Raw genomic sequence first — 15092 nt, forward strand, 5'->3', positions numbered from 1 at the left:
GAACATTTAAAAATTTTTATACCTTTGAGTGTTAGTAAATCTAAACAGGTCTTCCTCTGTAGTTCTGGGAGTTAAATACCATGGTGTTTTACCCATTTTTCTATTCAAATAGGCAGCAACTTTCTTATCTATAAGAACTCTTTGTATGTTATTGTCCCCCACATATTCTCATACAGTAATTGCCCCTTATCAGTGGTTTCATCAATGGTCAGGAAACAGATGATCCCTTCATCTGGTCTGTCCTCAGAGCTATAGCAGCTTAATGCTACCTTGCCATGCCCGCATCACCTCACTTCGTCTCACCCTGGAGGTATTTTACCATCTCACTTTGTCACAAGAGGAAGGGTAAGTACCATACAAGATACTTAGAGAGAACACATACACATACGTTTATCACAGCATATGGATATAATTGTTCTATATTGTTAGTATCTTACTGTGCTTTATTTATAAATTAAATGTCATCACAGGTATGTACGTACAGGAAAAAACAGAGTAGATAGAGGGTTTGGTACTCTCCATCCATGGTTTCAGGCATCCACTTGGGGTTTTAGAAGGTGTCTTCCGCAGGTAAGTAGGAGGGACTACTATATTTGCTGAAAACAGCTTCCCAGTTATTGCTTGCTTCCAAGTTGTGGCTCTTAGGTTGTATGGTGTTGTTTGGACAGAAAAAGAAAAGTGGAGGTAGGGTTTATAGGTTCAGATCTCACTTGGGCTTTTTCTAGTAGTATATCCCCGTTCTGATTTTTCAGTCTAATAATTCTTAATCCAGTAGCACCCACCCTCGGATTTATTATCTGTCGAACATCTGCTCCTTGTTTTTCATAGCAATTCTTAAGTCCACCTATAAAGATCCTATTGGAATTTTAATTTTGAATTTACATGCAATCTCATGATCATTGGTTGGGTTTTTTGTTTTTGTTTTTGTTTTTATTTTTGGCGGGGGGTAAGAAATGTGTTTACAATATACAGTCTTTCCATCAGAAACACACACCATGATCTTGTCATTGTATGTATTACTCGTATGTATTTTGGGGTCTTGTTGCTATTGTGATGGAAAAGAGGCCTTTTTTCTAACCAGTATATGCTGGTATCTAAGAAACCTATTGGCTGTTGCATATTTATCTTATATCTGGCCATTCTGCTCAACTCTCTAATTTATATGTTTATTTTTCTGGGGCAGTTTAGGTATGGTAGCCATATCAGCTGTAATTGTTGTTCCTCCTTTGAGGTATATCTCTGATTTGTCTTGTTGCATTGACTACCATTTATAGGAGCATTCAGTTTTTCTGGGATAGGATATAATACTTAATGAATAAAGCTTCGCCTAAGAGAGAACTGTTTGTCAAGAGCAGTTTAATGTGCCTTTAGATGAGAATTGGTTTCTTTTTCTGGAGCTCTTTGAGATTCTTTTTCTCGATACTAAAGATGAAATTACTTCATTAATTACCTTAACAGAATATCTTAAACATGCATGTGGTGCCTTCTATTCTAAACAGATAGTATCCCAGAGTCCATCATAAGTTTGGATAATCCAGTTGGGCTAATGAGAGCTTGATTGTGTTAAATCTTGTCCTATTTTGCTTTGAGCTTGTAACATCACTATTCACATTATAGCTAGCAAACCATTTCATCTTCTCTGATAGGAGAAAGGATATCCAAAAACGTAAACTGAGCAGAGTAATTACCTGTTGCTCTATGCCGCCTTCTGGTATGTTTCCAATTCAAATTTTGGTAACGTTAAAATTCTGAACAAACAGTTCATGGTTTTTCTCCTTCCATTTCTAAAACGTCCACACTGGCACTTGTTAGAGAACAAAGACGATTATTTCTTTATTACCTTGCAAACTAAAATGCTCAACTGCATCTGGGACGGTTTAAGATTATAAAAGAAACAGCACAGTATGTGCACTTGCCCTGCCGAGCCCTTTGGCATGTATCAAGAGTAAGTTTGGGGGTGTTTTTTTAATTGCAGAAATCATCTGGTGAAAATTGAGGGCCACCCAGGGTTCCTTTCCTTCAGAGCTGTGACTTTCACCTTCATGAAGAAGCCAGCCTGTCTAGAGGCGCAGATGGCATTATCATAACCAGATCCCTGTAACGTTTCATCAGATTCCAAGGACCCACAGCTGGCTCAACCTCACCCCTTATACAACACCACAGAGATACCCTCTCCTCATGGATCAGAGCAGGTAGCTGCAGTGTCCCAAGTTGTCCTAGCTGTGGAATTTTATTTAGAGGTCAGTTTTAAGGCTCAGAGGAAACAGACATAAGCAGTGCTGTCAAAGGACTCTTGTGACTACTCAGAAATCTATTTCAAGGTCCTCTCTAGGACCTGATTTTCTACCCTTTCAGAGGGGACTGGCCAAGCCACTCTACCGCTTGGAAAGCGTGTTTTCTCACCGGAAAACTGAGAGATTTTTCTCTGTGTCTTTCCTCCCTGTTTCTACCACTTTACATTTCAACTCGGTAACTGTAGGACACAGTCCCATAATGACTAAGGGAGATCAAGGTTCACCAGTAAATCCTTTTGATTAAAATAAATACGGTTCAGACATTTCTGATGTATCAACTTACTGTTTGTACATTCCACGCACTATGTTTGTTGCTAGTTAAAATCACGTGACTTTTCAGCAGGCAAGAGCTTGAAGATTATGAGACCAAATGTCCTAAAATGTGGAGAACGAGGAAACAGGGAATTAGTTCAAGCAAGCAACAGGCCTATAACTTGCGCATGTCATTAAAAAGCTTTGCATCAATTATAAAAACTTCCATCTTTCTGTTTTGGGTCCCCGCCCCACCCCCCTGCCTGGGCATTCTCTCTAACTCTGTCCCAAAGAATATGTCACGAGCGATTAGCAACCTTGATCCTAAGTCTGGAATTCTTGAAACTCGCTTGCATTTTTTAAAATTTATGTGTAGTTTTCTTTTGTTGAGCTGCCCACTGGCCTATGGGTAGGACGCAATTTTAAATCTATTCTCTGTGCCTCAAGTACCTGCTTTGTAATCCAAGACCAGATACCGATAAGCTTGCACCAGATGCCATAATGATGTTTCTTGCTGGCTCAGTATCTCAGAGGTATTCAGTGGTTTTAATGACCTTGGGCAAGCCAGACAATCTGCTCTAGGCATTGAATAATAAATTTGCTTTCTTTTCTGTCAACAGCTTAGCTTCTCATTTTTCTATAAATCTGACGTTTTTATCATTATGCATATTTAATTGCAGTCAGTGCTTTCCCACTTGCTACAGTGGCTTTGTTCATTCGAATTCTGAGATTTTTGTTATCTCCCACAAGGCAGCCATATGTGCTTTTTTTGAAGACCAGACCATGACTGGATTTATATTCTTGATACTTATGTAATTGAGGTTCCCCTCCCCCACCAAAAGTCAAGAGTTCATCTCTGGGCCGACAGCCATATTAAAGAAACTCTCACTGCAGGAAGAAAACACAAAAGTCTTATTTTATACCAAATTCAAGGTAAAACTGACCTGCTTTCAGACCACGGTCTCCAAGTGTTGTTTTCAATTTTTGTGCGAAGGCCCCTGTGACCCTGAGTGCAGCGAGGTTGGCTGTGACGGACCAGGCCCGGACCACTGCAGTGACTGCTTGCACTACTACTACAAACTGAAAAACAACACCAGGTAAGAACAGACGCTGAGTCAGACCCCCTCCCCCAGCATGCCCTGGGGGCTCCCACGGGGTGCACTTGAACAGCATCTGTGATGTTCAGCCACTGGGACCCAAGCACTGGCCGACCACCACCTCCTGGCCTGGAGAAGCTGACACTGCATCAAAGGGCACCTGTATGCTGTCCGGCTCAAACGCCTGTTCTCATATTTGGAAGGATGGTGGGGAGGGACTAGCTCCACACGGGACTGACTGGTCTTCCCCCTCGAGACCTTTCCATTCTGTGGATGTCTGATGCTACAGCTATGTTTGCTCTTCACGACATGCCCATGTAGGGCCAAACAGGTGCTGTCCCGCGGTCCCCATTATGCAAGCCCTTGATGTGGCAAAGCTGCTGCGTCCGGTTTCTCCTCACCGTTGCCCTCTGGGCAGAGGGCGACCTGATGGGACTCTGTAACTGTGAGCCCTTGGCTTCTGAAGACAGTGTGGCCCATCAGAGGCCATGCCCTGGAGGCCCCGCTCACAGCCCTGACCCCTTTGCCTTCCTCCTTCAGGGAAAACTTAACCAAGGGAGCTGACTTGCAGCAAATCCACACTTCAGTCATGCAGACGCACCCAGACATGTTCTAGTTCCTGTTTACATCCATGCTGGAATTTAAATCCCTTCAAGGAGAGGCCCTTGGCTCCTTCAGTACCTCTCATTACCGTAGACCAGCAAAATGGCTGACAGTTGATTTGGTGCTCCGTAAATATTTGTTGAAGGAGTCAATAAAGTGCCGTCCTTTGACTGTGGGCAAACGAGGAAGTTATTTTTTTTAAGTTGATCATAACCAACCAAGTTTAAATATATTTATATTAATTTTGACGATAGCAAACCACCCTCCCACTAGCACACAGTGGGATCCATATGACAACACACAGAACCGGAAGTAGCCCCTTATTAGCAACCTCTTTGTGTAGTGTCACGGTTGCCACCTAACTTCCCTTCAACCCAGTGTTCCTACCTTCCTCTTGAGACTCCATTTCGAACCATCATCCCCTTTAAAGAGCTAGATCCGGACTGGAAGATGGTTTGGACGGAGACATGCCCCGCTTGGCAGACTTGATGTCGTGTGATTGCGTTGCTACCTCAGCTCCCTCCTCGGGGACAAAGCTTCAACCAACAGGAATTGGCTCTTTGGTTATGGTGTTACCATAATTGTTTAAAAAGGGTTTTAAGACTGAGGCCCACTGTTCGCTGAGCTTCTAAGTGCACCGACTCTCTCATGCTGCTGCCCTCCTTTCCTCTCATCCCACAACCAGGGTCTGTGTCTCCAGTTGCCCCCCCGGCAACTACCACGCCGACAAGAAGCGATGCAGAAAGTGTGCCCCCAACTGCGAGTCCTGCTTTGGGAGCCACGGTGACCAGTGTCTGTCCTGTAAATACGGATACTTCCTTGATGAAGAAATCAACAGCTGTGTTACCCACTGCCCCGACGGCTCATACCAGGACACCAGTGAGTAGAGGGCCAATATTTGCGAATCAGAGAGGAAAGACAAGGTTTTCATTTGAATGACATTAGAAGGGAAATCGAGGTTATGTCAAACAGGATCTAACCAACTTTTAAGAGAACATGTTAGAATTGTAAAAGTGAATTTGTAACAGTTTCTGTACAAGATAATTTATGTAAAAATGCTTGTCAGTATCAGGGCGTCCTCAGGCCCATCCCCAGATTCAGTGATTGGCCACGAGGACCCGCAAGACTTAGTATATCTGTATTCACGAGCTCATCGTTACAACTTATCACAGCAAAAAGGCATGAAATAAAATCAGGAAGAGGCATGTAGGACCAGGTCCGCAGAAAACGGCACAAGCGTCCGAGAGTTTTGTCCCGGGGAAGTCACACAGGATGCATTTAAAGCCTCCAGCAACAATTTATTACAACATAGGTGAAATGCAGTCTCCCAGGGAACCTCGTCAGAGTCTCAGGGCCCATGGCTGTGGTCATGAAGACGCCCTCTACCTGACACACAACAAAATTCCAGACTCCCATAAGGAAAACAGATGTCCAGCATAAACCATATTGTTTGTACAGTTTAAGCTGCATGAGCCACACATATCAGTTAGGGTGGTAGAAACCCTCCTGAAATCCAAGTTCCCAGATACTAGCCACAGGCCAATGTCAGCAGACTGTCAAAGGCAAGCGGCCAAGCCTTCTCTTTTCTACACACTAACCAAAGGAATCAGGCCTATGGGTATCAGGGTGTATTTTTCAAAAAGATTAGGAAACAACACTTCCATGTGAATATGGAATAAACACATGTCAATGACATGAAGAGCCGTCAATGAGGAAACCTACAAAGTGATGAATGGAGGCGAAGCCTATCAGATATTCTAGACAGTCCACTAGGAAAGGCAAAATGATATCTGTTTGCTGAGTTACAGACAAAACTGAATAATTTTCAAAGAGAGCTGAGGAGGTAGCGTAGGAGGGTCCTGAACTCACCTTGTCCCTCAGACACACTGAGGTAGAAGCCACATTTGTACCACCAGCTCTGAAAATGACCGGAAACCTGGCAGAGCAGACCTTCCCCAGTTAATTCGAGAGAGAAGGCCAGCTCAAAAGGGGATGAAGAATGGAGACCTGGGTAGAAAGCAAACCCCTGGTGCCACTCACCCTACAAACAGGAGGGACATCACAGGCATGAAGGAGCAAGACAATCTGAGCCCACACTAGGCACCCCCAGCACTGGGAAGATGGGCTCCCCCAACGTCTGTCTTTAAAAACCAGCACATCTTAACTTTCATGCAACTTTGTTCCAGGAGAGCCTGAGGGCAATAGGAAACTGAGTCCCCTCCTTAAAAGTCCCTGCATACTAAGTGACTCAGCCAAGAAAGCGCAGAAGTAGCACTGGGCTACACATGAAGGAGATGTGGTGACTAATCTGTCCTGGTGGGGCAGGGATGTAGAGAATATTGCTCTAGAAACAAAAGTGCTGGTGGGTGCCATTCCCCTCCCCTTCCCCCAGCCCTAGATAGCTGGATGTTTGGGAGAGGTGGCATCAACACTCTCCATCTACTTGGCTATAGCACCATGCGCCCTTCCCCGTCCACCCCAACTCAGCAGTCCTCCCTACAAAGTGGCTTCTGTCTCACCAGACCCGCTTGGAGGGCGCCACTCCAAAATGACTCATGCCCTGGATAGGAGATCAGCCCACATGACAACACACTTGCCTTTCCTGTTGTGGAGCCTCACAGCTGGCTGGGCAAGAAGGAAGCCCTACCCTTCAGTGCACCTGTAGCTGCGGCCGAGGGGATAACTGCAGACAGCAAGGCTCACTGCTGGCCCAACCCTGTGGCTGCTACAGACAAGCCTCTCGAGAGCACAGGGGGCAAACCCTGCCCCACGCGCTCCTAGTAGGCAGAGTGGATCATCACAGCAGACTGGGCTGAAGGCAGCTGTGACTCAGCCACAACAGGGGTGCAGGCCACACAGAGGACACCCTTGTCTGATGACCAGGCAGGATTACCCTGTAGGACACCACAAGACCACTTGTACACAGGCCACTACTTTCAGGACCAGGAGACGTAGCTGGCTGTCCCACTACATTAAAAACAGAGGTAGAAAAAAACTGAGGAAAAAGAGGAATATGTCCCAAGTGGGAAAAAAAGACAAAATCACAGCAAAAGAGCTAAATGAAATGGAAATAAGCAATATATCTGATAAAGAATTCAAAGTAACGATCACCAAGATACTTGAGAAAAGAGCAGAGGGTCTTAAAAGGAAAGAACCCAGTCAGAGCTGAAGAATTTAACAACTGAAATAAAAATACACTAAATGAAATCAACAACAGATTAGAAGACGCAGAAGAATAGATCAGTGATATGGAAGACAGGGTAATAGAAAACAACCAAGCTGAAAACACTAAGAATAAAGAATTAAAAATGAGACTAGGTTAGGGGAACTCTGTAGCATCATCAAGCATAATAACATGCACACTTTAGGGATCCCAGAAGGAGGGGAGAGAGAGAGAGGCAGAAAACTTATTTGAAGACATAATAGCTGAAAACTTTCCCAACATGGGAAAAACAACAGACATCCAGGTCCAGGTAGTACAAAGAGCCCCTAACCAGATGAATATAATGAGGTCCACACCAAGATACATAATAATTAAAATGGCAAAAAGTAATTATAAAGAGAATTTTTAAAGCAGCAAGAAGAAAGCAAATCAGCTGATAGCCAAAGGGGCCTAGCGTGCTATAGTCAAAGTGCTCACATAAACAAACAAAATAAAACTACAACCAAGAATACTCTACTGAACAGGGATATCATTCAAAACAGAAAGAAAATGTTTTCCTGACTAAGAAAAGGTAAAGGAGTTCATCAGCACTAAATCAGCCTTACAAGAAATGTTAAAACAAATTATTTAAGTGGAAAGAATAGGCCATTGCTACGGCCTATCATAAAATTACAAAAGGAAAATTATAAAAGAAAAAAACTTGTAAGTAAAAGGAAACATACAGTAAAGGTAATAGATTAATCACTTATAAAGAATTGTGGAGATTAAAACACAAAAGTGAAATCGAGATCTAAAAAATTAACCAAGGGAGAACAAAATAAAAAGATGTAAAGTAAGTCACCACCTACATAAAACATGCCAGGAATAGTAAATTTTGGTAGTTTTAGTATATATTTGAACTTAAATGATTATGAACCGTACACATGTTATTTATGAACCAAATGGTAACCACAAATCAAAAACCTGTAATACACACATACACACACGGGAATCCAACCATATACAAAGGAAAACCGTCAAACCACAAGAGAGTAAGAGAAAAAGAAAGGAATTGAGAAGATCTACAAAAACAACCAGAATATAATTCACAAAAGGGGAAAAAGTCCCTCTCTATAATAATTACTCTAAATGTAAACAGACTAGGGTGCCTTGGTGGCTCAGTCAGTTGAGCATCTGACTGTTGATTTCAGTTCAGGGCATGATCCCAGGGTCATGGGATTGAGCTCCACGTTGGGCCCCACACTGAACAGGGAGCCTGGTTGACTCTGTCTCTCTCTCCCTCTGTCCCTCTCCCCTGCTCACACTTGTTAGATTAAAAAAAAAAAAAAAAACTTAAATGTAAACAAACTAAACGCTCCAACCAAAAAACATATAGTGATTGAATACGTGAATAAGAAAATAACCATCTATATGCTGCTTGCAAGAGACTCCCTTCAGTCCTACCAACACATACAGACTGAAAGTGAATATATGAAAAAACATGTACTATGCAAATGAAAGTGAAAAAAAGAACAAAGACTCAGGATAGCAATACACATTATTTTCAAGTGCCCATGACACATTCTCTGGGATACATGTTAGGCCATAAAACACTCACTGTATTTAAGAAGAATGAAATCCTATCAAACATGTTTCCCAACTTAAAGAGTTGGGGAAAAAATGGAAAAAAATACATGGAGATTAAAGAATATGCTATTCATTAACCAGTGGGTCAATGAAAAAACAAAAGACTCAATCAAAAGATGCATGAAGACAAATGAAAGCACGATAGTCCAAAATCTTTGGGAATCCGCAAGAGCAGTTCTAAGAGGAAATTAATAGTGCTATAGGCCTACCTTCATAAACCAGGAAAATATCATATAAAGAACCTAACTCACACCTAAAGGAACTAAAAAAGGAAGAACAAAGTCCAAAGCTGGTAGAAGGAAGTAATAAAGTCTAGAAGCAGATATAAATAGAAACCCAAAAAACAAGAAAAGATCAATGACACCAAGACCTGGTTCTTTGAAAAGTTAAACAGAACTGATAAATCTTTAGCCAGACTTATCAAGAGAAAAAGAGAGAAGACTCAAATAAAGTCAGTAATCAAGGAGGAGAAATAGTATTACAGAAATACAAAGAATTGTAAGAGAATGTTGAAAAATGATCTATGGACAGTATAGAAGAAATGGATAAATTCCCAGTAACATACAATTTCCAAAACTAAATTAGGAACAAATAGGCACTCTGAATAGACCAATTACTAGTAATGAAATGGAATCAGCAGAAAACAAGACAAAAATCCAACAAACAAAAATCAAAGACCAGATGTATTCATAGGTGAATTCTACAAAACATTTCATCAAGAGGTAATACCAATACAGATTCTTCTCAAATGATTCCAAAAAATAGAAGAGAAAGGAAAACATAAATTCATTTATGAGGCCAGCATTACCTTGATCCCAGAACCAGATAAAGACACACACACACACACACTACAGACCAATATCTCTGATGAACACAGATACAAAAATCCTCAAAACAAAAAAACAAACCAAATTCAATAATATGTTTAAAAAATAGTTTAGCACAATCAAGTGGGATTTATTCCATAGAGACAAGTGTGGTTCAATATTCACAAATCAATCAATATAGCACCTAAATAAGAGGAAGGAGAAAGAAACATATGGATTATCTCAACAGAAACAGAAAAAGCATCTGACAAAATAAAATACCCATTAATTTAAAAACTCTCAACCTCAGGTTAGAGGGACCATACCTCAACATAATAAAAGTCATAATAAAACCCATAGCTAACATCATACTCAATGATGAAAATTGAGAACTTTCCCCCTAAGGTCAAAAACAAGACAAGGATGTCCATTCTTACCACTTTTATTCAACATAATATTGGAAAACCTACCTGCAGCAGTCAGACAAGAAAAAGAAATAAAAGATGTCCAAAATGGTATGGAAGAATTTAAACTGTTACTACGTGCAGATGACATGATACTATACACAGAAAATGCTAAAGGCTTCACCAAAAAACTATTGGAACTGATAAATGAAATCAGTGAAATTCAGGATGTAAAGTTAATATACAGAAATATGTGGCATTTCTATACACTAATAATGAAGTTGCAGAAAGAGAAACTAGGAAAACACTCTCATTTGTAGTTGCACCAAAAAGAATAAAATGCCTAGGAACAAATTTAATCAAGGAGATGAAAGACCTACATTCTGAAAACTGTAAGACATTGATGAAAGGAATTGAAGAGATCACAAACAGAAAGATATACCATGCTCATGAATTGGAAAAACACTGTTAAAATGTTTGTACTACCCAAAGTAATCTACAGATTTATTGCAACTCTTATCAAAATACCAAGAGTGTTTTCCACAGGAGAACAGCAAATAATCCTAAAATGTGTATGGAACCACAAAAGACCCTGAATAGCCAAAGTCATCTTGAGAAAGAAGAACAAAGCTGGAGGTAACACAGTCCCAGATTTTGAGAGATACTACAAAGCTATGGTAATCAAAACGGCATGGTGCTGGCACATTGAAATAAGATAGAAAACCCAGAAATAAACCAACATCTATTTGGTCAATTAATCTGTGACAAAGGAGGCATGAATATACAACAGGGAAAAGATAATCTCTCCAATTACTGGTGCTGGGAAAACTGGACAGCTGCATGCAAAAGAATGCAACTGGACCACTTTTTAACACCATATACAAAAGTAAACTCAAAATGGTTAAAAACCTAAATGTGAGACATGGAACCATAAAAATCTAAAAGAAAACACAGGCAGTAACCTCTTGAACATTGCCCTTAGCAACATATTTATGGATCTGTGTCTTCAGGCACAAGAAACAGCAGCAAAAACACACTGTAGTAGACCTGCACCAAAATAAAAAGCTTTTTGACAGTAAAGGAAACCATCAACAAAATAAAAGCAACCTAGGGAATAGGACAAGATATTTTGCGAATGATGCATCTGATGAGGGATTAATATCTAAAATATATAAAGAACTTCTATAACTCAATGCCAAAAATGCAATCCAAAAAAAATGGGCAGAGGATCTGATTAGACATTTTCCCAAAGAAGACTTACAGATGGCCAACAGGCATGTGAAAAGATGTTCAACACGACTGAGGGAAATGCAAATCAAAACCACAATGAGAGATCACCTCACACCTTTTAGAACGGCGATCAAGGACACCAGTCCTTATCAAAAAACACATGCTAGCGAAGATGTGGAGAAAAGAGAACCCTCATGCCCTGCAGTGGGGATGTAAGTTGGTGTAACCACTGGAAAACAGTATGGGGCTTCCTCAAAATATTAAAAACAGAAATACCATACAATCCAGTAATCCCACTACTGTGTATTTACCCAAAGAAAACAAAAAACTAAAAAGATACACGCACATCTGTGTTTATTGCAGCATCATTTACAATAGCCAAGCTATGGAAGCAACTCAAGTATTCATCAACAGATGAATGGATAAGAAGATGTGGTATCTGTATGTATACACACACACACACACACACACACAAATATACACAATGGAATATCATTCAGCCATAAAAAAGAATGAAATCTTGCCATTTGCAACAACATGGATGGAACAGAAAGTATAATGCTAAGCAAAATAGGTCAGTCAGACAAATACCATAGGATTTCACTCACATGTGGAATTCAAAAAACAAAACAAATGAGCAGAGGGGAGAGAGAGAGATCAAGAAATAAACTCTAAATTATAGAGAACAAACTGATAGTTACAGGGCAGGGAGTGGGGAATGGACAAAAAATGGGCAATCAGGATTAAGGAGCATTGTCGATGAGCACTGGGTCATGTATGGAAGTGTTGAATCACTACGTTGTGGGCCTGAAACTAATATAACATGTCTATTAACTACACTGGAATTAAAAACTTATACAAATTTGTTACCTGAGGGCCAAAAAAAAAAAAAAATGTGGTAGATATATATAGTGAACTATTACTCAGCCATAAAAGACAGTGAGATCCTAGAATTTATGACAACGTGGATGGACTTATTAGGGTGTTACACCAAGTGAAATACATCAGATGGAGAAAGACAAACACCATCTGATTTCACTTACATGTAGACTCTCAAATACAAAACCTAAAGAATAAACAGACTCCTAAATACAGAGAACTACGGGGGGTTGCCCAGAGCAGGGGTGGGTGGAGGGATGGGCAAAACAGATAAAGGGGATTAGGAGGCATAGACTTCAGGTTATATCGTAAAGATGGAAAGTGCAGCTCAGGGATATAGTCAAAAATACTGTAATAACTTTATGGTGGCAGATCTGGCTATACTTATCATGGTGAACCCTGAGTCATATATGGAATTGCCAAATCAATATACTCTATAACTGCAACTAATATAACATTGTATGTTAATTCTACTTCAATTAAAAAATAAATAATTCCCTACATGGCAATACCACTAGAACTGGGGGTGGGGGAGACTCTTTTTAAACAGAAATCATTTGCAACTTTCCCTACCAAACAAAAATCTGTAAATCAATGTGTAACTTCAAGGCATTTGGACCCTAAGCCACCATCATTACGAAAACAGACAAAGGTACATTCCCTGGAGAATTAAGTGACCTTGGGCACACCTACCTGTTAGGGGTCTGGTATGGCCCTGAAACGGGCTGCACGGGTCTTTTGCTTTATTTCAAAGTACTTGGTAATTCGTCCTCACAACTGTGTCACACCAGATACACGATGACGCTATTTCCTGCTTCTGCACAACCTAAGAAAGAAGAATACCCAAGTTTAAATGAGCAAGAGCTATTTTTATGAAATCAGGCAAGAATTTTGAGGTGGATATTGTTGCTTCTTAAGAAGTCAAAGTGCCTTGATTCAAGGCCACGTATTTTTCCACGAGCCAGATAGGGTCTCTCAACTGACCCTACAGAACAGTGGGTAGGGATTTCCTTGAATTGTTCCCCCCCAGATTTGGAACATGAGCTTACACCCTGATAGAGAAAGGAGAACTAAGAGTGCGAAGGGGGCCTGTGGGATCCACAGAAATAAACAAGAAATAATAACAAGAAGTAAACAAGAAAAAAAAATCAAAATTCTTGGGAAAGAAATTTGTTTCTAGATGATATAAAATCGGATCAAGATAAGTGAGTGTCCATTGCTTTCCCAGAGCCTGGGACGTATGTAATTAAGGAAAGCTGTTCAAGCAGTTAATTTGCTGATATGAGTGGCCTTTGCATCTTTCTCCTTTTGTGTAATGGACTTTTGTTATATTTTCCTCCCGTAACGAGTCTGTTTACATACTACAGTGATCAGGTATGATTATGACGAGTAATAATTATTGCCGACAGTGCCTTTCAAGTTCATATAGTTCCCTTGAGTCATTTCATTAAGCCCTCAAGACAAGCTGAGAGGTCGGCATCGTTGTGATATTTATTTAAGAAATGGGAGAGCAGAGACCCTGAGCTTATCCACTGGAAATGCTAAAAACAGAATTCACAAAAAACATTAAAAAATAAAAATAAAAACAGAATTCACATCTAGGTTGACATAGTGATGGAAAGACCATGTGAAGACTACCAGAAGATTGTGTTTCATGGCAGGGGGCTCAGAGTTGAGAAAGAGGGGGTGGGCCTCCCAGAGGTCCTTCTAGGAATCCATCAAAGCGGTGTTTCTCTGAGGAACCTTGAAGATCACACACCAACATTTAAAGAGGAGATGAAGGAAAAAAATCTTATGAACAAAGCTGCCTTCAATCCTACATCTATGTGTGGTTATAATCCACCTGCAACTCAGAGAAGGTATCAAGTCTCCAGAAAACTTTTTCCTCAAGTTAAAGGCCTTAACATAGTGTGACGAATCACCATGTTTCACTATAGGATAAACACACATTCGCCATTTTTTTCCAATGGGGATCTGTCTTGAGTGTTAAACAGGAAAGCCACAGTTGTAGTATATTTGGTTGATCAAATATATTTCTGTTCTTTAGAATATAGATCCGTCTGAACTATAACAACATGTCAATGTCCCAGCCACCATAAAGCACAAGACCCTCTTCTAGACAGCCCAAGAAATAAATCATCAACCCTTACCCTGCGATTTTAAATGTAGATTCCCTTTTCTTAACATTTCATCACAGTAGTCCTGAATGCTGGGAGCATGGGAGTTTACCTTTCCATTCCATGGCCACAGTTTCTCTACCCTTATATACTGGTATTATTCCAGTGTCTTTGTCAGAAGTCAGGAAACCCTGCTTGGGAAAGAGAAAAAGAAGAGGGAAAATGCCAATACGCTATTCAACTAAGAAATAAAGAGGGTGTGGCTCTCTTGTCTGCAAAATGGTAGAGATCCCTAGTATTTCCCAGCACTGTGGTTCCTACCTCTGTTTGCTTGGCCAAGAAGTGATAGCAAATGCTGAGGGTAGAGCTTTTCCTGAAGTTTTCTGCTCAAGGCGATGTATGTATACAATTGTGCACGTTAGCAAACTTTAGAACATCTCCATCCCCTTTGATGGACTCCATTTGCCCAACTCATTTATAACCTTGTTACTTGTGTGTGTGTGTGTGTGTGCGTGTGTGTTTTAACAGAGAAAAATCTTTGCCGGAAATGCAGTGAAAATTGCAAGACATGTACGGAATTCCACAACTGCACCGAATGCAGGGATGGGTTAAGGTGAGAGA

At 40.6% G+C, this 15092-nt stretch overlaps 1 protein-coding gene across 1 annotated transcript in view; it reads left to right on the top strand.

The window, feature by feature from the left end:
• Positions 1-15092, top strand: part of PCSK5 (proprotein convertase subtilisin/kexin type 5) — a 336435-nt gene that overhangs the window by 159693 nt on the left and 161650 nt on the right. The window contains exons 13-15 of the mRNA XM_039242170.1: positions 3541-3643; positions 4932-5125; positions 15000-15084. Coding sequence (XP_039098101.1) covers positions 3541-3643; positions 4932-5125; positions 15000-15084 — 382 coding nt within the window. The remainder of the gene's footprint in view (positions 1-3540; positions 3644-4931; positions 5126-14999; positions 15085-15092) is intronic.

Source organism: Hyaena hyaena, unplaced genomic scaffold, assembly GCF_003009895.1.
Source record: "Hyaena hyaena isolate Hyena2069 unplaced genomic scaffold, ASM300989v1 scaffold_206, whole genome shotgun sequence".
Classification (NCBI taxonomy): domain Eukaryota; kingdom Metazoa; phylum Chordata; class Mammalia; order Carnivora; family Hyaenidae; genus Hyaena; species Hyaena hyaena.